This window comes from Euleptes europaea, chromosome 6 (assembly GCF_029931775.1).
Source record: "Euleptes europaea isolate rEulEur1 chromosome 6, rEulEur1.hap1, whole genome shotgun sequence".
Lineage (NCBI taxonomy): Eukaryota > Metazoa > Chordata > Lepidosauria > Squamata > Sphaerodactylidae > Euleptes > Euleptes europaea.
In genome coordinates this window covers 60,558,966-60,583,951 of record NC_079317.1, presented here as the reverse complement: position 1 = coordinate 60,583,951, position 24,986 = coordinate 60,558,966, and the positions used below count along the sequence as shown (strand labels likewise).

Below are 24,986 nucleotides of genomic sequence, written 5' to 3'. Positions count from 1 at the left end.
GGATGGGACCTAGGATGGTGACAAAAGCTATACCACATCTGTATGGAGCCATGTTGTCTCAGAACAAACCTCTTTGTGACCTGCCCAGGAACACAAATCAGAAAAAATGACAACATACAACACAAATGTTCCGGAGCAATGGGAAAGTACATTTCATGGTTAAGGAAACACGTAAGCTGCACCAAGTCATAAACAATCTGCCTTCAAAAATCTAACCATTTCACATCTATTTTTTTTTTCAGGCTTCCATAGAAATGGCTCCCCAACCTGTAATCAAAGCTGAACCCAGAGAGGTGAACCAGTTTCTGAATGTACCAACAGGTAAGGAAATAGACTCAAATGGTTTTCACTGACCCTCTAGTTTCATATCCCTCATTATTAAAGAATGATCCATGGCACAAGATCTTCTTTCCAGCCCATTTCCACAAACATTTGAACGAGTTATATACATTTCACACATACAGATAACTGATGTTATTGTGTGCAGTCAGAGAGACATGCGCACCTTGGATATACATCCTTGAGAAAGGTCCACTTTTCAGTTGGATCCCAGTTTCACACAAGGGTAGCTGGAGTCTAAGGAAGAAAACTCTTTTCCACCCACCTCTCACTCCTAGGAGCTGCTAGATTACTTTTTACAGGCAGCTCAATGAAAGGTGATGTATCTGGGCAATGACCAATGAGGAGGATTGTTGCTAAAGTGACTTTTTCGCTTTTAAGCACACTCAAGTAGTAACAATAGTATCCAGCATATAGCAATAACACCGAATACGACAATGCCCTCATTAAGATGCAAATATTCTGTTTCTCGTCCAACACACCGATACTGCACAGTGTATATCACTCAATAATGGGAGGTAGGGAGGCCGTAAACATAGATGGGGAGAATAAAGCAAAGCTGGTGGTCGATGCCTATCCATGCAGGTTCTAGGCGAAAAGATCCAAAGCAGAGGTATCAAAACGTCTGTGCAGCTAATAATCTTAAAAGTAAATCCATAGGTAGGGGGTAAAATCCACTCAATATTGCAGCAGATGATGGGTTAGGCTGCTACACAAACACGAAGAATACACTTTCAGGATAATTCTAGTAGAGATCCAGAGGTGAAGATAAACAAGGAGGCATGTAACGTGTGCCACAAACAGAATTTTCCCTTGCACAAGACAGTGGTAATTTTTGGAAGACAAAAGTTCTGGCTTCACTTTTAGGGCCTGGGTTTTGTAGTCCAAAACAAAAGTGGATAGAGGTTATAAGGCCTCCAGGTCTTGGAGGAGGCAGAGCATCTATATTCATTTCAGTAAGGATTCAGACCTGGGCTTTGGATGGAAACAGCCTTGATCATTCTGACAGGTGATATTTGTTTGGAGAGTGATGAGTGGAAATGAGCAGTTGAAGCTTTTCAAGGCATGAAGTTAAATATTATTAGTTGATAATTGCTTGCAGATCAAACTGATATTAAAGGGACAGCTGGAAGCACTAGTTTAAAAGCTGGCAACCCTACATGCTGTGAGCACCTTGCAAACTTCTTCAGGAATTTAGTTCAGTCCTAAAATGGCAGAATTCCAAACAGGGTCTCCAAAATTTGCTTGATTCCTGCAACCCTGGTGTAGACTCCAACAGACAATTTTAACTTCTTAGATAAACAATATTGTAAGCAATGTTTTGGAGGATATAAAGGTATGGTGCCAATTTTTATGTGTCTGGTATCACTGGAGAGGATCTCATATTTGGTTCCAGAAGCGCAATGACATCAGGAATGCAGTTTGGCAGCCACTAATCCTACAGTGGGGCCTGTTCAGCACAAATGAGCACATTTATTTGTTTGCTTAAAAATATAATTTCTCTCTGGGCTCTGGACACTCACATTCAAGCAAACAAGCAATATTTCATGCAAGATATAAGCCCCACTTAATGCTCAACTCACATTAATCCCAGTAAATGAGGCTTTGTTTATAATATGACAATTAGCAGGCCCGTTACGTTTCATCAGCAGTCCCTGAATATCTGGAAAGCCATCATCCAGCAAATTCTGGTTCATGCAGATCAGGCAAGATGGTAAAATTCTAGGATTCCTTCCCCAACTAACAATTTCCATTCTCCTAAATCTCAGCCATGCCAAGATCAATAGCCCTTGTTGATAGCAGATGTAAAATTACCAGATAAGATGGTAAGATTCTAGGATTCCTTCCCCAACTAACAATTTCCATGCTCCTAAATCTCAGCCATGCCAAGATCAATAGCCCTTGTTGATAGCAGATGTAAAATTACCAGACAGGGTATGAGGGGACTTGGCTGATCTTATCCAAATGAAACTGTAACAATAGTAGGCATTTTCATCAGAAACAACTGGGGCAAACCCAGGCGGTCAAGTTCAGCTCCACTATATGGAAGGTTTAAATGAGGGGCACTTCTCTAGCATTCAGATCCTTTTCATTTCCTTAAGAACTTTAGGGGGAAAGTGGGTTATACATATATATTTTTAAAGAAAAACCAATTCTTAATTTCCACCTTTGGTTTTACTTGAACCACCTTTGGTTTTACTGAACATGTATTCATTAAATTTAGTGAATTGCTGTGTGGTGGCTCTCTACAAATGAATGGGATATCACCTAGACACCAATGACTTTAGTGCTCAGTCCAAGTGGGCCAAGCTTGTACCTTAAATCAAAAGTCAAAATACTGATGCTCTGTGGTCTCAAGATAATAAAGGCCCACTACTGTTCAAAGAGTCACAGAGCTAAGGGGAACCCAAAGGCCATCCAGTCCCAACTCCTCTATCCATACAGGAATGTTGAGCTATGAGCCACCCAACAGATCTACCTACACAATTCAGACCATGGTATCCCCCAGGGAGCACCTATACTGAGAAATGGGATGAGCTGAGCAATAAGCTTCAGGTGAGCCAAAGTTGTTATGTCAAACAGAAATGAAACAGTCACTCTGCCCAGAATTGCAAGCGCATCTTAAATGAGAATAATTTATTTTAGAAGAAATCTATGATTCAGGCATTGAGTTTGAACAAAACCAATCTGTTGAGTCATCTCACAGCCATCCCATTACAATCAGACCACTGGTCTGCCTAGTCTAACTGTGTTTTCCTTGGCAGCTACTCTGCAAAGTCTTGACAGTGGTCATTTTCAGCCCAACTACTTGAGATCCTTTAACCTGGGGATGTTAGAAACAGAACCTTGGTCCTGCACACAAGCTTTCGTACCTTCTACAAATATTCCTCTGAAGTTGCGTTGCCTGGGTCGGTCTGCCACTTCTCATGCTTCAGTCTCATCTGGATTTGCTCTTTTTTCCCCACACTTCTCTCACAGCAGAGAACTAGCGTCTCTCTCTGTTGCTCTCCATGACTTGGTGCATTGCTGTTAACCTGTTCTCCGCATCTCCCATCAGATGACCTGGTGCAGATGCCTCCTACTCCTCCTAGCAGCCATGGCAGTGACAGTGATGGATCTCAGAGCCCGAGGTCCTTGCCGCCCTCCAGTCCAGTCCGTCCTGCTGCTCGCTCTTCTACAGCAATCTCTTCTTCTCCTCTCCTCACAGCACCACATGTAAGCAAGGGGGAGGGAGAATTACCATCGTAGCATTTTGCTTTGCCATGAGGCTCAGTGTGGCCGTCTGCCATCTTTTATTTAGTTATTTATTTATTATCTCAACTTAATATCCCACTCTCCCCAGTTCAAGGCCAGGCTCAGAGCAGCTTACAAAGGGATATAAACATCCTATTACATAGATAAAAACCTTAAAACAGCAATTAAAATAGCCCTACAAAACCATAATATAAAACAATATCCTAATGTATCTAAAGGCGCCTCTAGGGTAGGGTTGTCAGGCCCCCCCTGTCCTCTGGCAGGAGGCTTTTGGGGTAGAGATGAGGGGATCACGGACGCACAGTTTGAGTGGTAAAAGGCCCCTCGCGATGCGGCGCTTCTGGGTGTAAACCAGAAGTGACATGCCACGGTGTACAGGCACACGTGCATGTTTGCCCACTGACCGGTAGGTGGTCAGTGGGGGTAGATTGGGGGGGTTGCCCGCCACCACCAAGCAATTGGCAACCCTACTGTAGGGTTTTAACATAAAACTGCAACCAGGCGAGCAGATGAATAAAGACCCAGTTGAATATGGGAGAGGATATCAGCAGAGGAGGTTAGGGAGGCTGGCATTTATATATAAGGGGACCGTAGCTGGCCTCAACCATAGGCCTGGTGGAATAACTCTGTTTTACAGGCCCTGCGGAACTCTTTAAGGTCCCCCAGTTTTTAAATAAAATAATACAACGTTAAAGGTTTTGTTTTGTGTTTTGTTATCTTCGTGAATAAGGTGAAAAGATAAAACTGCTTCAGATGCTAACAATGTGGAGAGGGCTGTTCTGGTACAGCAGCAGTTTGCGACATGCCATGTTTGTGTTTCCGATCGGGACTGTGCAGTTGAAATTATTTGCAACCGTTTACTGAAGTCATGTTTATGTATAAATGTTGAGGCTTTCACCAAGCTCTGACATGCTTGGTTATTCTTGTTGTCTGAAAGCTCAGAGGTCATAGATTTTCAGAAAAATAACTTGCACCCACTGCTAATAAATAAGTAAACCGTTCTCTGATGAGGAATCCATAGTGGGAGGAGAGGGAGAAGGGGAAAACCCCTGTTTGGGAGGGAGGCTACAAGCTCAGAGTTTTTAAATAAAATACAACATTAAAGGTTTTGTTTTGTGTTTTGTTTTAAATCTTGCCGGCGTACTCCAGAGCACCTCGACATGAATTTCTCCTTCCTTTAAAGCCCTGTAGTTTCTTGCCTAGACTGCCTGATTTGGCTTCCAGGCTATTATATGCTTAGTACAGAGCGAGTGCTACATAACAGCCCCGAGAAAGCTCCCTTCTCCAATCTATTGGGCTGTGGCTGAAGACTCAGGGCGGGCAGGGGGTCAAGGTGTGCTGCTTTGCCCAAAGCAGCAGAACATCACAGCACTTCAAGTGGTGCTTCGAGAAAAAATGGTTTGAGGACTCTCACCATTCATGTAAAGTAAAGGGGGTTGACTGGGTGTATCACAAGGGATCTCCTTCCCTCTCTCTGACTCCTTATCCACTGTGTTGTGGTGGTTGCAAAGAAAGGCTGTAGCTAGGGTATTTTTCACAAAGGCAAGTCTGAGTTGTTTGCATAAATTCTCAAAACATTACTACTTTCTTCTTGTCCCGGGCAGAAATTACAAGGGACATCAGGACCTCTGCTTCTAACGGAGGAGGAGAAACGTACCCTTATTGCTGAGGGCTATCCTATCCCAACCAAGCTGCCTCTCACCAAAGCAGAGGAGAAAGCATTGAAGAGAGTCAGGCGAAAGATCAAGAACAAGGTCTGTGAGTTCACTGTACAGGGGAGGAACTCATGCGCATGCGTGACTCATGCGCAGGGTTGCCAGCTCTGGGTGGGGAAATATCTGGAGATTTTGGGAATGGAGGCTGGGGAGGGTTCTCAGCAGGTACGATGCCATACAGTTCACCCTCTAAAGCTGCCATTTTCTCCAGGGGAACTGATCTCTGTCACTTGGAGATCAATTGTAATAGGAGATCTCCAGGACCCACCTGGAAGCTGGCAGCCCTACTCATGGGATTAAGCAGTTTTTCACTTTTTATGTCTTGTGTCTGCTGCCATTAAGCCCCCTGTGTGGTTTGGCCTTAGATGCAGCCGTAATTGTGGGGAAGGGTCTAGAACCTGCAGGCACATGTAGAATTCAAATATCAAAGCCATTTTTGATCATAAGAATATGGTGACAAGTCATGCGCATGATGACAACAACGATAGCAGAAGGATCAATACAGCCATATTTATTTGAGTCAGCTATGGCTCTCCCAGACCATTTCCAGGTTCTTCCATACCTGGCTCATGACAAGGTACTTTTCTCTTAATCACTTCTGCAGTCCTCGTGGTTGTGAAGGAAAGCTCGAAAACTTAAGAGTGGTATCTATTGAAGGGACATACATTACAAGGGTTTGTGAAAGTCAGTGAACTTCTGCATTTGACAAGTGGCATGTACTTTCTGAGCCCCACCCAACTGTATTTGTGTTTTGCTGCTCAGCTTCCTCCCCAGATCTTTGTTTATCCCTTCCTTGTAATCAAAAATTACAAAAAATCTAAACCGTGGTTTATTTATGCTTGGAGTTCCTGAGACAGAGAAATCAAGGGCATTCATATCTATTTGCATAATATGGGTCCCCAACCTTACCAATCCTGCAGGCACCTTTGGAATTTTGACCCAGGTAGTAGGCGCAACTACAAAATGGCTGCCATAGGAGAGGAGCCAACTACAAAATGTCAGAGTGGATTTCCTTCATACACACAGTTCACCTTTAGTCATACAGTAAAGATGCATGTGTCATGGTGGCGGCCACTGCTGAAGCACATTTTAAAAAATCTGCACAGCGACCCAATCAGATCTTCAATGGCCAATGAGAAGCCCTGCTAGGCAAAAGCCCCACCTGGCCCCACCCTAGGATTGCCAGGTCCCTCTTTGCCACTGGTGGGAGGTTTTTGGGGTGGAGCTTGAGGAAGGCGGGGTTTGGGGAGGGGAGGGACTTCAATGCCATAGAGTCCAGTGGCCAAAGCGGCCATTTTATTTAGGTAAACTGATCTCTATCGACTGGAGATCAGTTGTAATGGCAGGAGATCGCCAGCTAGTACCTGGAGGTTGGCAACCCTACCCCACCCACTTTCTAAAAACACTTGAAGGATGCCAGGAAAGGTGTCAACATATACTATGATGCCCACAGGTGCAACATTGAGGACCCCGGCATAATAGTTTGCAAAAGTTTCGTGTTCAGACCTTGTAGCTGCAGAATTTAGAAAACTAGACAGCTTATCCCATCCATTCTCCCCACTACTATATTAATGTAGGCTGGCAAACTAACCTTATCATGGCTGGATGGTCACATAAATGCAGGAGAGAGTCCAAGGACTACCCCCCCTGCATCCAAGCAGAAAAAAATTGATGACTTTTACACACTACAAGTTCCTACCTCGAATCGGTTTGCAGTTCTGGCAGACTCTCAGGTGGGCCAGGAGGAGCCAAACATCACAGAACTGATTAACGGATTGATAGGGACCGAGAGGGAGATGGAGGAAATTGGAGTAGTTTGGAAACATTTTCATGTATTAAATAAATAAGTCTTGACGATCCCACCAAAAATGCCTCCAGGGATCTTACTTTCCGAATACACAAGGACAAATTGAGTGGTTAGTCTGGTGAGCTAATTGCTAGAAGGCTATGGGGGCTTTCACACATGCTGAATAATGCACTTTCAATCCACTTTGCAGCTGGATTTTACTGTGTGAAAGGACAGTCTCCTTGCAAACAATTGTTAAAGTGGATTGAAAATGCATTATTCAGTATGTGTGAAAGGGCCCATTGTTTCTCACCCAGGTGAATAAGTAAACAGCTGTCTGCAAGGCTGTGGATCCCCATTAAATGCAGGTTCCCGTATTAAGAGTCTACAATGGGATTAGTCATCTGTGATTCAGAAATAGTTTCTAAGACAAGTCCATCTGGCCTAAGTGATTCCGCCAGTTATGGAAAACTGCATATTTAATTGGATTTAAGCTGATTTGCAGCCTGATCATAATGTAAAGCATGAGTTGTCAGCCTAGAATTGTTAACACTGTACACGAACAGATCCTCACAAAGTTGGTGACAGCATCAGGAACACTGAGGGTGTCAATCGTAGAGAATGGCTGATGTCCATGTATTTTTTATATGGTTTGACATATACATGTGAAGTTGCCTTATACTGAGTCCATCTAGCCCAGTATGGTCTAATTGTTTAAAAAATCTGAGATGCTAGGAAGTGAAAATGTGCTCAGTTGCTGAGGTAAGAGACATTCCCAAAAAGGAGAGTTATTCAGTTTCTACCAGTAGACCTTTGATCAGACTAAACTAATTTTGTGAGCTCTGACTGAATGCAGCTTCTGGGACTCCCCAACTCCTCTGCCCCCGCACTTACCTCAGGAGACTGCATACCTCACCAAAGGTTAGGGTTGCCAGCTCTGGGCTGGGAAATACCTGGAGATTTTGGGTGGAGCCTGAGGAGGATGGGGTCTGGAGAGAGGAGGGACTTCAATGCCCTAGAGTCCAATTGACAAAGCAGCAATCTCTGTCGCCTGGAGATCAGTTGTAATAGCAGGAGATTTCCAGCCACCACCTGGAGGTTGGCAACACTACACGGTGTGCCAGCAAGCCCCACAGCCAGGGAAGATGCCTGTCAGGTTGCAGCAGGGCCATGGCCTTGGCAGAGTCTACTCTGGAGTCTTCCAGCTTGAAGGAGCCCAGCCAACTCTCAGCAGTACTGACCTTCTTAGAGGAGGTCGGGCGGGGTGGCCAGCAGGACAGGAAGAGGCAGATCAAGCTATGCCTCACAGGAGCTGGCAGAGTACAGATGCAGCACAGCTGGGGGAATGGGCGCTGGGAGAGGGGAGAGACCTGCAAAGCTGGAGCTAACTGATCAAGGCCAGATGGAAGCAGCCCCGGCTTGGCAGGAGAGTGCGTAGGGTTACCAACCTCCAGGAACTAGCTGGAGATCTCCTTCTATTACAACTGATCTCCTGCCAATAGAGATCAGTTCACCTGGAGAAAGTGGCCACTTTGGCAATTGGAGTCTATGGCATTGAAGTCCATCCCCTCCCCAAACCCTGCCCTCCTCAGGCTCCGTCCCAAAATCCTCCCGCTGGTGGCGAAGAGGGACCTGGCAACCCTAAGAGTGAGTGAGGGATGGGAAAGCCTATGGGGAAGCTGGAAGGACCCAGGGGAAAGAGAGGTGGGACAGGGGGAGGAAGAAGGAAATAAAAGGGATCCCAAATAGGCCCATGAGGAGGACTGCTACCAGACATGAGGCTGCAAGGTCTATTGAGGCACAGGACGCAAAGGAACAAGGTGATGCAGCCCCCTTTGCCTCCCAATCTGAGGCCTTCAGGGATAGCACCGTGTTGGATACCACAGCGGGCAGTCCCACAGACAAGGGGGCAACTGCAGGGCTTCACAGACCTTAAGCAGAATCTTTCTTGAGATGTTGGGGATGGAATGAAGCCTGTTGTCTGCCACTGAGTTATGGACCCTCCCAGTTTGTGTCCCAGCCACTAATTTATGGTGATCAGCATGTCAGAGTAGATATCAGGCAGTTTTAGGGTACTTCCAGTACAGCAATAGCCCAAGCAACTCTCCACAGAGTGGTATGAGAGCTCCCTTCATGAGCAATACAGAAGAACTGCAAATGGGGCAACTCGTGCACACTTCCTGTTTCAGCTCTTACTGGAATGTGGGAAAAGGCCCTGAGGAGTGTATAGTGGCAGACAGCACATCTCAGAAGCACAGCATGGAAATTATTTTTAAGCAGGTCCCAGTGCTAATTCTTGATCTCCACATTCCTCAGATTTCTGCACAAGAGAGTCGTAGGAAGAAGAAAGAATATGTGGAGTGTCTGGAGAAAAAGTATGTATGTTCTTCTGTCTGAGTAGCCACATTAAGTAAATTTTAGGCTTTGAAGTCACTGGTATCATTGCATAACAATGACCTTTGGACAGTTGTTGAGGTTCTTCTAAAATTCACGCACACCTCTCCCAATATCATCCTTTGTGACCTGATTACTGTCTAACAGAAGAGCCCCTTCTTGTGTATTTAAGGGTATCCATATGAGCAGGTCATTCCATGAATACCATGATTTGCCATGGACACATTTCAACCATGAGGCCTTCCAAATCTCCTTTGCTCTCCCAGCCCCTCCCACCCCCCGCTCTGTCCTCAGTGCATATTTTTGCTCTAGACCAGTTATGGAACATCTAATGCATAACAGGTTGCCGTGTGCCAAAGGGTGTGGTTCATCATTGGTAGATTATATGTTTAAAGGCCTAACGGACTGGCTATGTGAAAGCTGCCTTAAGGAAGACGGGGATCACTTTTTCCATTTCTGCTCTGGATAGGCATGAAAGAATGGGTTCAAATGGCAGCTAAAAATTGAGGTTGCATATTAGAGAGAAGTTTCCAGTAGGGTCAGAGCATTTGAAAAAAACATTCAAGAGCCCATTACTGGAGAGCCCATCACCAGAACTCATTAAGGGCAGGTTGAACAAATGCCTAGATGGGTTATTTTAGGTGGACTCAACTGGAGGAGCAGCCCTGTACCCAAGACTTCCTATTCACCAGTGATAAAGGTTTTTTTTTTAAATTGCAAGGATGCTTTAGGATGGATTGCTGTAGTTGGCAAGGTCTTGGATGTAGTATTTTATTACAAAATCAAGTACACAGATGTCTTACTCACCATCCAATTCTATTCCTGAGAATAGGAACAGGAGCTGGGTTGTGACAATGAGGTCTATTCACACCATTTAGAGTGGCATATAAATCTAATATATAAGTGCATGGCATGAATGAAGTTTTAATAATATAGCTTAAAATCATGTTACATCGTATAACTGTTATGTAAGTGAAGAATTAATATAAAGGAAGGAAAATCGTTCTCTGCAAACCTGTTTAAACCTTTGGAGTAACAATGGAGGACAACTCAGGGATGTTACAGCTCAGTCCCTTCGTTCCTATTCCCATTAATGGAATTTGTGATGATGGGAATTCCATAAACAGACTTTCCAGTGTGTGTGTGTGTGTGTGTGTGTGTGTGTGTGTGTGTGTGTGTGTTAAATCACACGTGGGGAGCAACAGTTCAAATTGGGACCATAAGAGCGCAAACTTTAAGCCTCGAGAAATGAAATGCCCCAGGAAGTTGCTATTTTCCCGGTTGGGGAAACATAAGGGTTGCCAGCTCCAGGTTGGGAAATACCTGGAGATTTTTGGGGCGGAGCCTGAGGAGGGCAGGGTTTGGAGAGGGGAAGGACTGCCATAGAGTCCAGTTGTCAAAGCGGCCACTTTCTCCAGGTGAACTGATCTCTTTTGGCTAGAGATCAGTTGTAATAGCGGGAGATCTCCAGCCACTACCTGGAAGTCGGCAACCATAGGAAACATACAGATACCTACATTAATAAGTCTGTTTCCCCAACAAGGCAAACAGTGGCTCCCTGGGACTGTTTCAGGTTGGGTAAAAAGCGGAAAGGAAGGCTTAACCCCCCTCCCCCTGCACTGTGATCGCAATCCAAACCTGCTGCATATGGTTAAAGTAATATTCTGGGAGCTTTATTCACCGAACGGCCCATTTGACATGTAGTTGTACTGGTGGGTCATTGTGGTGCTGAGGTCAGAGTACTCCATTTTGACATGAGAGAAATTCTTGAGCCATGATTCTTATTAGATAGCATCGGGCCAAATACATACAAAAAAAGAAATGTCTTTAGCCATCAAACAAAGCTACATATGAACAATTAGCTCACCGAGGAACCTAAGCATGTTCTCAGACTGCCAACAATCATAGTGAATCTTTGGAGCCAGGTCTCGGAGCCAGCATGGTGCAGTGGTTAAGAGCGGTGGTTTGGAGCGGTGCACTCTGATCTGGACAACTGGGTTTGATTACCCACTCCTCCACATGAGCAGCGGAGGCTAATCTGGTGGACTGCATTTGTTTCCCCACTCCTACACACGAAGCCAGCTGGGTGACCTTGGGCTAGTCACAGCTCTCTCAGCCCCACCTACCTCACAGGGTGTCTGTTGTGGGGAAGGGAAAGGAATGTGATTGCAAGCCGGTTTGATTCTTCCTTAAGTGGTAGAGAAAGTTGGCATATAAAAACCAACTCCTCTTCCTTCTTCTCGTGTACCATGCTCACAGTTTTTATAAATGGGACTTATTTTTATTTTTTCAGGGTTGAAACTTATACGTCTGAGAACAACGAACTGTGGAAAAAAGTGGAGACTTTGGAAAATGCAAATAGGTGAGGAGAACCCTCATTCAATCTATGCCTGAGGGATGCTGCCAAGCAGGGAGGTCAGGGCAATGCTGGGAACAAAAGGAGAAGGGGGAAAAAACCTTCCCCTACTTCTTGGCAGGCTTTGGGTTGCTCTGCAGGCCCTGGTTTCCTCCAGTAGTAGCAGCAATTCAGCTGGGTTTGGTTAGCAAGTGGAGGAATGTTTGTATGGGGCTCGCCAAGAAGGAACATTTGTTGGAGAGATGGGGCGGAGGGAATAGGCAAACGTCCTCTCATCCCGGTTCTGATATGTTTTCTCAAAACTTTCTGTCTCCAGAGCAGTACTAAACTGAGAGTTTCCTTCTGTTGTCAGGAGTCTGAACCTCCATCTGTAGCCCACATGTCCAGAGCCCACTCGGCTGGCAGCTGAATTGGGATTTACCTGGAATCCGTTTCCAGGGAGAGGCGATTGTCTGTGTTAAGAAGGCATAAGCTGGAGGCATCAGGCAGGGAAGTGGTTTATAAAACAGTGTGTGTAATAGGCAAGGGAGAACCAGACCTGAAGGCCGGAAAAACAGGTTTGGAAGGAGCAAACAAGTTAGTCCTGACTGCTTCACTAAATGTCACTTGGGGAACATTATTTATCTAGAAAAAAAAATCCTAAGTATTTCAGCTGGGAGCTATTCTTGTAGGAAATGGTGGGCAAATAACAACAACAAAAAGTGTGGCATCTTATACACTAACATCTTTGTTGTGGTGCAAGCACATGGTGGGCATATTGTACCGGCTCCCAAGTGCTTAGAACCAACTGAGTATGGCTTTGGTCTCTGGACCCAAAAGCACCTCATGAGGATAATTGGTCCTGATCCAGGCTACTTTCTATGTTCCCAAGGGCTGTCTAATGGCACAAAGCTGAGGAAAGAGCTTATAAGATGATTCCTGTGGCAGACAAGTTACCAAAAAAAAAAATGTGTGCACCATCCTCCTCAAAAGGCCAGTCGGTCAAGCTCTGTTTAGGGCCCATTCCCTTTCTGTCTGTGCCCTTTTGCCTTGAGCTCAGCATCTGCCTGCAGAATCCATGGGCCCCACTGTTCTCAGTTTGCAGAATCTCAGCCTGAGGAATTTTAGTCCTGTGATGCTTTTGGAGAGAACAAATATCCACTGTAGCTGGCAATAGAAGGAAACAGCAGGAAGGAATTGGAGTTTGCCCAGTCTCCCATGAAAGGCCAAAAAAGTGTCACCTGATAAAACATGTGCAAGGATAGTAGGACTGGAGATCACACTTTCACATCCTCTTCCTGTGTTCTAGACCACGGAACTCCAGTTCACCTCTTTTTATGTATGCCTGTAGGCCAAATTCACACAAATAGCTACTTCAGAGGAACAAAAACACTTTTAAAATGTAATATGACTTTTGCACTGTTTGTGCTGAGAAGAATTAAGGCAAGGAAGGCCAAGAGTACAGATTCCTTTTAAAATAGTAATAGTCTAGTGTATTCTCGTGGTCTCTATATATACATTACAGGAGCTGGGCCCGTCCTCCTTCCCCAGCATGCCTCGAATAACCACAGAGAATATTCCCCGTGGAAAGCAAGAGCCAAGAAAAGCTCTGGGATGACTTTATATGACTTTGGTGATCCTCTGGGGCTGGGGGGGAAGCATTATGTATCCCTGTTCTTAAAACATGGGTGAACGGTGCAGGATTAAAGCACGCCCTTCTGATTAGCCTCTCTAGAAGCATCCAATCTGTTTTGCTTAATGTGCATTGAGCCTTGCATGTTCCCTTCCTGAGCTCTGGCAGCTGCACACAGAGATTCCATTAATCAGCAAGACTTCAGCCAAAGATGGGAAACGATAACCGGTGACCTTGTTAGCCAGAATCCCGTCTCCTCACTTAACCTTGACAGCTCTCTTGACCTTGTGCTTGAGCTTTTGGGGTGGGGAGCACTGCCCTCCTGGCCTTCATATTGAGGCTCTTTGTCACAGTCATTTCCTCTGATCGCCTATCACCAGGTTCTGACCTTGTCTTTCCGGTTAGATGCTGCTCCCTAGAGACCCCAGAGGTGTCGGGATACTCTCTGCTTTTCAGTATCCAACTTTAAGAGCTATGTTAGTGGTTAATGCCTGCCATCTCCTGGACAGATCGTTAATTGCATACCCTTTCCAGTGGGAGCTTCTGGTTTTGAAGCTATCACAACGGATTCTTAGGCCTTTTATGCATGGCTGTTTCCTCGTGGTCACTTCGCCAACTACTTCAGAGCTTTGTTTTGATTATGCATGCATTTTCCAACCCCTTCAGAAGTCACCTCGCTCTCCCCTCATGTTTCCCCCGCCTTTTTCTGGATACTCTGATAACTACTCATAGCTCTAAACACTTGCTCATACCCCCAAACTGTTTGTATTATTCTTTTATGATAGCCTTCAGTAGGAAAAGCCAGAATTAAACCTGTGACCTAGTGAAAGTTTCCAACATTAAGGCCATTTATGCATGGCAAAGCCTTGAATAAGTTGGCCGGGTGACCGCAAGGAAACAGCCATGCATAAATGGCCTAACTCAAGAAAAATGCTTAAGCATTTAAAGCACCACTGAAGATGACTAATTCCTACCATGTTAGTTCTCACATGATAGAGAATGTATCACAGTACAGTGTCCTATACTGTGTGCCTTGTCTCTACAGGATTCCATTGAGCTCTTGCATCTTTAGCATTTATCTTAAACTATTTGGTATATATAGTATTCATGTTTAGAGAACAATAAAAATAACTATTTTCTGAGTTTGTAATGTATTTTTATTTATCAAGAACCTTTAAAAGCTTCAAAATACATGTTTCCTCTTAAAATGTTAAATTCTTTCATAGGACTCTGCTCCAACAATTACAAAAGCTGCAAGCTCTGGTAGCAGGGAAAGTTGCTAGGCCATACAAAATGGCTTCCACACAGACAGGGACCTGCCTGATGGTAAGTTCTATGCATTCTCCAGTAATTATTTTCTTATTGCTGGTGTGTGTGTGTGTGCATGTGCCGTTAAGTCACAGCTGACTTGTGGCAACCTGTATACGTCTACACATATCCCACTCCTTCTTCAGGTAATCCCAGATTTGCAATATTTGTCTGACTTGGTACAGGTAAAGGTCCCCTGTGCATGCACCAGGTCATTCCTGACCCATGGGGTGACGTCACATCCCGACGTTTCCTAGGCAGACTTTGTTTACGGGGTGGTTTGCCAGTGCCAGTCGTCTTCCCTTTACCCCTAGCAAGCTGGGTACTCATTTTACCGACCTCGGAAGGATGGAAGGCTGAGTCAACCTTGAGCGGGCTACCTGAAACCAACTTCCATCAGGATCAAACTCAGGTCATGAGCAGAGCTTGGACTGTAGTACTGCAGCTGACCACTCTGCGCCACGGGACTCGCCTTTTGTCTGACTTCACATAACTAGTAAAGTTTGGGCAGTCACAAATTCTCTTATTCTGTTTTCCACTGTATTTTCCCACTTTATGAAGTTATGCTTTCTGCAAATGGCTTCATGCATGCATACTGGCATTATAGCTTCCATATATCATGGGTTTTAAAAACTACAGCGGGCTACAAAATCCGTGATACAGCAGAAAGCAACGGTGGTATGGAAGCCTGCCCAGCTTCACATTTCAGCAAACTGAACTTTCTGAACTTCTGTGCCAGATGGAATTTGGCAGCAACACTAACCATGAACCCACGTCTGCTAATGACGGAGCCAATATTATAGGCACTACTTTGCTGTTTCTCCTGCGGGTTTTTTTTTTAAGAGCAGGAACAACACGTTAATTTGACTTTTCATTTCAGGTGTGAAAACGTCTAAGGACATTGCATTCTGGATGATAGCTTATAATAGCAATGTTCACTGGTCATAGATAAAAATAATACTTTTTTGATACATTTGTACATGTCAACCTCGATTCCCTGTTCATCTGTCTTGGTTATTAAAGAGCTTCGGATTCTGCATGGTTAACAAAAAGTGACACCACAGAATTATATTTTATATTATTTTTTAAAAAAAATTATATTGGAATCAGTGTAGTGTAGTACTTGGAGTGTCATACTTGGAGGTAGGAGATTTGTACTCCAGTATTCCCCTCAGACATGAAGTTCATGGGGTGTCCTTGGTCCAGTCATTTTCTCTTAGCCTGACTAAACTGTGAGAGCATTTATTAGGATCAAATGGGGAGAGGAAGAAAGACCATGTGTGCTAGGGTTGCCAAGTGCCAGGTGGTGGCGGGCAAACCCCTACCAATCCACCTGGCTGCCTGCCGTCCAGCTGAGGGTCGGTGGTCAACGCGTGCGCGCGCGCCTGCCCATGGCACCACAGCACTTCCGGTTTATGCCCGGAAGCGCCGCATTGCAAGGGGCCGTTTACCACTCAAACTCCCAGTTTGATTGGTAAAAGGCCCTTTGCGATGCAGCAGTTCCGGGTGTAAGCCGGAAGTGATGCAATTGCGTCGGCGCGGCCATGATCTCTCTTCACCTCCACTTCAAAAACCTCACGCTGGAGGAGAGGAGGGACCTGGTAAGCCTAACGTATGCTGCCCTTGAAGGAAAGGTGGGATAAAAATGTAATTGTTCAAATGGCTCAGGAGCAGGCCAAGCTGAGCCCCAGGGGCAATGCCAGTGCTGGAGGACCTCTGAGCTGTCTGATCAGCAGTAACAATGAGGACAATGGGTATAGGCTTACCCCTTGCTGCCTCCTGCAGTGCTGCGGGCCAGTTCCAAGATGGGCATTTCTGCCTCTTGGCTTGGGCCTGGTCATCAGTGGTAAGGGAAGAAGCGATGGGTGAGCCTACTCCAATTGTCCCCACCCTTGGCCAGGTCAGAGTCCAGCGGCCGCTGCATCACTGCCAGCACCACTGGGGCTCGGTTCAGCTTGTTCCTGGGAACCAGCAGCCCTCCATGGCAGTGGCCCGCTGGGAGCTTTCCCAGTAAATTAAATTTCCCAATCCATTCCTGTCTCAGTTGCCGTGTGAGAATACAATGCACGGAGCTGTGCTCTTTCTATTGGTTTGGCTACACTGATTATTTCTACCATGTCTCATCTACAGGTCCTGGTTTTATGCTTTGTTCTGGTTCTGGGCTCCATGATGCCGTGCCTCCCAGAATTCTCAGCAACATCACAGACAGTGAAAACAGCTCCAACACCAGACATTTACACAACCAGCAAAAGTGAGTCCAAGGTGATCTAATTCTGTGCTATTCTCACACTCTTGAAAGGCCAGATCTATCTTATCAGTGCTGGGTCCTGCCTGCCACTTTTGGCATATAGCACACATTATCCTTCTGTTGCAAGGATGAATCAGCCACAGTTTTGTCCATGCGGTTTATCATATTTATGGGGAGTCATCATGCAGTTAAAATTATCCTCTTCTTAACAAGCTTTTCATTCAAAGCTGTCACAGCAGATTCATGTTTTCCCCTATAGTCCTATGCCTGGATGGTAAGGTAAACACCTTCTTGTCTTTCCAATGTTTACTTCTCCTTCACTTGGTCTCCAGAAGCTTCCTTCCTGACCTAATCAGAGGAATGAAATGTCACCTTTGGGACTGTACCCAGGGGAGATCAAAAGTAGGCCTTGGGCTTATACATTCCCTTCCATGCTTCTCTTGCTATGGAGAGGAGTAAACAAATCAAACAGGAGGTCTTTCTGACCCTGCAAGATAAAACCCCAAAGCAGACTTCACATGAAGACGTTGGCTTTCAGTTCATTTGTCCATATCTCTCTGTAGTAAGGAGAGAAAGTGGAGGAGGAACCACACAAGCCCAAGACCCCTTCCAGTTTCTCTGCTAGTACAATCTGAGGGGAGAAATATCATCCAGACAGGGTCTCAAACTAAAGAATTCACTGCCGGAGGATGTGGTGATGGCCACAGACGTAGACAGCTTTAAAAAGAGATTATAGAGATTCATGAAGGATAGGTCTCTCCGTGGCTACTGGCCATGGTGACGAAAGGGAAGCTCCATGTTTAGAGGCAGTCAGTTTCTGAATCCCACTGCCAGGAGGCCACATTTGGGAAGACCTAGGCCTCTATGTCCTGCTGTTAGCCCCTCCAAAGTAACTGGTTGGCCACTGTTTTTGAGATAGGATGCCGAACTAGATGGACCACTGGTCTGATCCAGCAGGGCTCTTCTTATGTCTTTAATAAACTTCTTTACTGTTTTAGGATTTGTTTATAAGGTCTTAAAGATGGGGATACAATGAGATTTAATGGTTACATTTATTTTGATGTATAGCCGTCATCATAGTTCACTATGGATTTCAACAGTGGTTACTTCCTAAAATGGATCCCTCTCTGTTCTCAGCCTGCTAACAAACTAAATTTGTAGAGCATGAAGGGGGAGTTGGGAAACTGACACAATTATAAAACATAAATAGATTTCAAACATTCGAGATACTTACACTCCTACAACGATTGTCACTTCAGCTGGTTGACAGTCCTCCGCCTTCCTTTCCCCCTGAGTAGCTATATTTGTCACTTCAACTCCACTCTCTTCCATGCTTTCAAATTCTTCATCTGGGTCAATGAGTTGGGGTTGCCAGCCTCCAGGTACTAGCTGGAGATCTCCTTCTATTACAACTGATCTCCAGCTGATAGAGATCAGTTCCCTTGGAGAAAATGGCTGCTTTGGCAATTGGACTTTATGTCATTGAAGTCCATCCCCTCCCCAAACCCTGCTCTCCTCAGGCTCCGCCCCCAAAACCTCCCACTGGTGGTGAAGATGGCCCTGGCAACCCTACAATGAGTAGCCTCCAACACACAAATTGGAAACAAAGGTCTGGTTCTCACCAAACACAGTTGAGGTGATATACCCTTGCTTGGACCATAGCACTGAAGGTTGAGAGGGGCTATCGTAATAAAAGGCTCTTCCAGTAAAAACAACAACAACAACAAAACAATTTTCTTCACATCAGGGGAAAGGATCTAATACTTTAGGGAGAAGGCAAGGTCCCTTGTGACTCATTTACTAATATCTCATTTACTAAATGGTGGAAAGTTGTTTGTGATGTAGTATCATGTGTGTTACCACCTGCAGTTTGAAGTGGTGTGGTGTGGACATAGGTTTATGAGCAAATCCATTTATCAGAATGAGGTCTAAGAGCTTCCCAGCCCCCCCCCCTTTCCGACAGTGTTTGGAACAGGGAGGATCTGAAGTCCCACATAACCAAACCCCCTCAACATTCATTGCTGCATAATAAGCAGCGGCCCATAAGTTTGTTTTAAAGCATGCAGCATGAAGAAGCTGCCACGAGTATATGTTTCACGGCTACTACAATGTATGTCTGGACTCCAACGATGGCATAGTTCTCTGTCACTGGGTAACCAGACCGAATGAAAGCTGTTTCCCCACCCCACAAGACAGGTTTAAAAGCTTAAAGCAGCCAAATTTCTGCCTGCCATATAGCTATTGAGAGCTGAGATAAAAATGCACAGTCCTGCAATAAACTTACATCTGGTGGTCAAGAGTCTATGTATTTTGCATAGGCATGATAGTCTGTTGCAAAAATAGTGGACTCTCTATCCCCTGAAAGTTGTACTGGAATTTTTAAAAAAATAGTTTTCAAGGTGCCACAAGACTCCTGTTTATTTTTGTGTGCTTTGGCTGTGTGCGCTGACTGGAGATCTCTTTTGCAGTTCAGTCCCGGAGCCTCCTGTTCTATGATGAGCCTGGAGGCTCCTTAGAAGACAGCTACAGCTCCTTCCTCTCTGTGGAGCATCCCGAAAACTGGGAAGCTGACAAAGGGCAGAGTGAGGGGTGGCAGCCCCCGGAGCACGCACACAGCCCCCTGGCTGTGACCCATGAAACCGCCAAATACCTGAACAAACCCCACCTGGAGAGTCCAAACCAGAACCAAACCAACTCATCTCTCACTCACCCTGAGGAGCCATTCCATAAGAGGTAAGCAAGGCAGGAAACATCCTCTGTTTCCAACAGATATTAGCGGTTCCGTCTCCAAAGCACAAAACATCTGAGTGGTTGAGAATCAGTGTGGTGTAGTGGTTAAGGGCAGTGGTTTGGAGCGGTGGACTCTAATCTGGAGAACCGGGTTTGGTTCCCCACTCCTCCACATGAGCGGCAGATGCTAATCTGGTGAACTGGGTTGGTTTCCCCACTCCTACACACAAAGCCAGCTGGGTTACCTTGGGTTAGTCACAGCTCTCTTAGAGCTCTCTAAGTCCCACCTACCTCACAGGGTGCCTGTTGTGGGTAGGGGAAGGGGAGGTGATTCTATGCCGGTTTGATTCTTCCTTAAGTGGTAGAGAAAGTTGGCATATAAAAACCAACTCTTATTCTTCTTTCAGGGGCAGAGCAGCCTCTTGTCTGTCACACTGACTCTTGAGGAGAGGGCAGACTGGTGTGGTTAGAACCCCTATGTGTCAGAGGGTCTAACTTGGTGTTTAGGCTGTACAAACTCTGATTCAAGAGAAAGGCCCTGAAGGATAAAATGCCAAACAACTGAATATATTTATTCCAATGCCAGACAGGCTTTTCCCCAGATACGTTGTCAAAAAAAGAGGGGGTCATCTCATATTTGCATACAAATTAGCTATTTCCAGTAATAGTTTTTTGGGGGTTGCATATAACATTTGGGAGGGTCATCTTTTACCTTTAAGGGTTTGGGAATCACAGCTGGACAGCATGCACTCTAGCCCCTTTCTCCCAGGACCAGAGATATTGACAGAAGCCCCCTTATGCTTTGCCTCGATTTTTACAAACTGGCCATCCCTCAAAGTCTCCAGAACAAAAGCAATCAGTGGCACAAGGAAGCTTCCAGTAGCAAAAATGATTTCCTCCTGTTACTGTCAAACGTATAGACACGGGCTTCACATATACACTGCAAATTGAGCCCGTTTTAAATTGGATCAACAAGCCTCTCTTAATGAACTGTTCAAGTTGTAGTTTTGTGATAATCATGAGTTTTCTGTAATAAAAACTACGAACTGACCCTCCCCTTCAACAACAGAACTGCATTTGGTGACAGAGACATTGTGGTTTATGCCTGAACAACAAAAGTTTGCACCTAGGCTGCTAGAAAATAAGGGAATAGAAAGGTCTTCAGAAGAACTATTCACATGAAAACTGAATCTATGGAGACTGGAGAGGCATCAAAGCAGTCACCAGAAGATGGGGAAGAGGTAACAGTAGACAAAATGGCTGACGGGTGCTTTTGGTTTGGTTTTCTTTTTCTGCAGAGAGAGAAGCTCCAGTGATTCAGCTGAATACTTGTAGCGGCTGCCAGCCCTCAAGGCCTTGACTGTCTGGGTGCAGGATCCTTTTCTAGCTGAGTTATTAGGGGACTAAATGGAAGAGGATGCTCCATTTAGACAACTCCAACCTGGCCTTGAGTTCAACCTCTTTCCCTCTTTCTCCCTTGCTCCTTGTACCCCCAGTGTCAATACTGATCTTTCTGTCAGGACTCACAGCGATCACCGTCATCAGGGATATTGCCTGGCAGCAGACAGAAGGCCCGGCCTTCTCATTCCCTCCTGCCTTCTGATCACCATGGCCACCAGCTGTGTTCTTTCCTGTCTTTGCAATCTGCCACCAAAGTTATCGACTTCCTCAGCACACAAACTCCAAATCAGCTCTGTATTAATTGCCCCCCAGCCATTTCTGTCTCTGTGCCAGGAAAAGATTCTCTTCTGCTTGGTCAGATACTTAAAAAAAAAAAAATTACATTGTTTTTATATAGTTAAAGTTATACAAAATACAAAAGCAAAAGGATAAGAGTACATCACAAATAAATATCCAAATGATAGAAGAAGAAAAATTTAAAGATTGTTTTTTTCCTCCACCAGCAGTCAGGAAGCACAAATTCATAAATCCCAAATCCTGATCTGTGTGAATCTATCAATGGTTATTGTCAAAGGCTGTAAAATAAGGCCATTCCATACAGTAGTCAATGTCTTGGCTTTGTTTGGTTAGATATTGGTGTTAAGTCTGTTCTTTCTTTCTCCAGCACAACTGTGTATTTCTTTCCTACTTATCTAAAATGATTATTCAGGACTCAGTGCTTGAAGTTGTTTTATGAATGGCCTGGAGGGTAGGGTTGCCAGGTGCCTGCTGATGGCAGGCAAACCCCCGGCAATTTACCCCTCTGCCTGCCGACCACCTGAAGGTTGGAGGGCAAATGTGCGCGTACATACAGCGTGCCCGTCCCTTCCGGTTTAGAACCGTGTCGCCTCGCGAGGGACCTTATATCACTCAAACTCTTAGTTTGAGTGGTAAAGGGCCGCTTTACCACTCAAACTAAGAGGTATAAGGCCCCTTGCGAGGCGGCACTTCCAGTTCTAAATGCACACACATTCCAGATAGCAGCTGAATAGCCTCCCACCGGAGGAGAGGGGGGACCTGGCAACCCTACTGGAGGGTCTTGCATATAACATTAGGAATACACATACACATTCTGTTTCAGCTCTCACACGCTCCTTCCACAGTCTCTTGGTTCAGTTTTCTCCAACAAACGAGCATTAATGAGGTCCTTCTTCCCTCTTATGCTGTCCCATTAAAACATGAGATTGCAAACTGGATGGGCCTCCGTTACAACTAAGAAAAGAGATCTGACTGGAAGTAACTGCATACTCATAATCGTGAAGAAGATCGGGCAGGTGGTAGGATGCATGTATGTTCTCTACAATTCCCCTTTCTTTGAATGTTTCCTGGTGCCATTTGGGACAGATATAAAAATCAGTGTCGTTTCCCTTCTAACAGATGTAGGGAATAGGGAGACTTTCAGAGCAATTTTCCAATCCACACCACCAGGCTTCATAGCCAGAATCTACCACTGAACCTCCAAACAATTTTTAAAAAACACACCTTTCTCCCCACCAACACCAGCCTAAAGAACCACTGATCAATTAATGGATATCATTTCAACTATGTCATTAGCTAGACATTCTACTGGCATAGTCCATGTGTGCCTCAAATTATCACCGTTGTACAGAGACCAAAATCCGAAATTGTTTGTACATAATGAATCGTATTTTGTATTATTACTGATCCCTTAAGATATTGTATTTTGGAGACTCTCAAATCCTATTTTCTGTATTGTATTTTATTAAGAGTTATTGCGGGCTTGGCCTCTCTGAACTTCCTCTCTTTGTAGGATGCTGTTTCCTCTCGGTCTAGCAGCTAAGGGTTTACCTTGTTTCCTTTTAAAATATATCACTGTTTTCCTCCTGTTACTAGCTCTGCAATCGCTTTGGAGCAGCAAAATTAAAAAAAAAAGATGCAGCATCAACTTTGTTGTTCAGGTTGTTCATTGTTTAATTGAGGAGTCTGAATTGGTACAAGCCTCGCCTTTCCCATCACCTCCTGTCCTATGCAGAGCCGTCTCCAAGCACATTAGAGTGGTGCTTCTGTACAAGCTTGCCCAGAGACGCTTGCTTTTGAGGAGCAAGGGCAGCATTCTTCCCTTCCAGATGCACTAACCCAAATCCCACAGGGATCTCATGGGCCATGAGAACCATCAAAATAAATGGACATGTATTTATTTTATATATTTATACGGCACTTTTCTTGAAAGCTCGAAGCCCCTTTTGGAAAACCAAACTTCCATAAGAACACCAAAGGACCAAACTAAAACCATACTCCACTAAATTGTGGTGACCTCGCACATCTTTCTGAAAGTTAAAAGGGATGGTACAGCCCTCGCTTCACTGGGCAGCCTATTCCATCATGATGGGCTGCCGCAGAGAATGCTCTTTACCAGGCTGCAGCTGTCCTGAACCTAGGGTTGCCAGGTCCCTCTTCACCACTGGCAGGAGGTTTTGGGGGCGGAGCCTGAGGAGGGCGGGGGTTGGGCAGGGACTTCAATGCCATAGAGTCCAATCGCCAAAGTGGCAATTTTCTCCTGGTGAACTGATCTCTATCGGCTTGAGCTCAGTTGTAATAGCAGGAGATCTTCTGCTATTACCTGGAGGTTGGCAACCCTACGCTGGAGATCAGTTGTAATAGGAGATCTCCAGCTAGTACCTGGGGGTGGGGAAACCTTCCTGAACCGCTTTCAAAGAGGAAACAGAGAGCAGGACCCAGTGGGAAGAACAGAAGACCTATCCTGACTCATCCAGTGCTTCAAGTAAGTGGGCCTCAAGCGAATAAGGGAGAAAGAGTGCTGTGTGGGGGGGAGAGGCATGTTGCTGGGGGAAAGCACATTTGCTTCTCTAATTAAAAAAACACACAGAAGCCTTCCATGAGTAGGAACAAGAAAAGAAATAGTAGAAAAAATGTTCAGAAATGGTGTTGGTTTGCAATGAGAGGAGTTCTCCTTTCCCCCCCTTTTTTTTGTTAAGGGTTTTATGTAGCTGTGCTAATCCAAACAAAATCCAAAAACAAAAGCCACATCATTCCTTGTATTAGGACCAACACATTGAACACAACAGCATGCAGGCTATTTTATCATTTTGCTTGGTCCTAAGAAAAGGTATTATTACATGGCGTTTGTTTGTTTTTTGGATGAATGCTCAAGCATCCTGGAAAGTACTTAGAACAAATTAAACTTGTTTTTTTTTTTTTGTTTTTTTTTAAAAGGCCAAAAACTGGGCAGGCACAGACGGGAGGGGGAATGTCTTCAGCAGTACCTGCAATAGCTAGATAAACCAGAGCTCTGCAGTGTAATCCCCTGAAGTGAAGATTAGCCTTTAAAAAGCAGCTGGAGGCAGGAGAACTGGATCAGGGCCACGGTGCAGAGGCAGGGATAGCCCGCCAGCTCCGATATGGCCAAAAAACAGCACTCTCTCTTTGCCCATAATTTCCCCCCCTTATCTGGTTTTGAAAAAGAAAACAAATCGTTTTGCACACAAGGGATGAGGGAGTTTCAGCCCGTGATACCAGTAAATTCCAACCAGTGCTTGTCTCTCAGGTATAGCAGCTTGAGCTGAGGAAAGAAGTGTATTCCTCACAGGTGATGCATTACAAATGCACTGTCGTCTCTCAAGAGATCCTGAGCTTTAAGAGCACAGAAAGCTCGTTCTGAGCCGAGATTCCAAAAGCTTTCCCTGCAGGTACAATAGTTTGAGTAGATTCCAGCAGAGCTGTGAGAATGCTTGGCTGAGGCCAGCCACCTGCAGCCGCAGCCCCAGCTCTTACCCTTCCCCCATTCTAATCCCTTTATCAAATAGTCTTCCAGCACTAAACCC

At 45.1% G+C, this 24,986-nt stretch overlaps 1 protein-coding gene across 1 annotated transcript in view; it reads left to right on the top strand.

Moving 5' to 3' along the window:
• CREB3L1 (cAMP responsive element binding protein 3 like 1) overlaps positions 1 to 21,116 on the top strand; it is an 86,331-nt gene extending 65,215 nt beyond the window's left edge. The window contains exons 4-12 of the mRNA XM_056851530.1: positions 243 to 321; positions 3,398 to 3,555; positions 5,199 to 5,348; positions 9,412 to 9,470; positions 11,783 to 11,851; positions 14,684 to 14,783; positions 16,896 to 17,016; positions 19,482 to 19,746; positions 21,042 to 21,116. Of these exons, the coding sequence (XP_056707508.1) occupies positions 243 to 321; positions 3,398 to 3,555; positions 5,199 to 5,348; positions 9,412 to 9,470; positions 11,783 to 11,851; positions 14,684 to 14,783; positions 16,896 to 17,016; positions 19,482 to 19,746; positions 21,042 to 21,078 (1,038 nt within the window). The 3' untranslated portion in view covers positions 21,079 to 21,116. The remainder of the gene's footprint in view (positions 1 to 242; positions 322 to 3,397; positions 3,556 to 5,198; positions 5,349 to 9,411; positions 9,471 to 11,782; positions 11,852 to 14,683; positions 14,784 to 16,895; positions 17,017 to 19,481; positions 19,747 to 21,041) is intronic.
• The last annotated feature ends 3,870 nt before the right edge of the window (positions 21,117 to 24,986 follow it).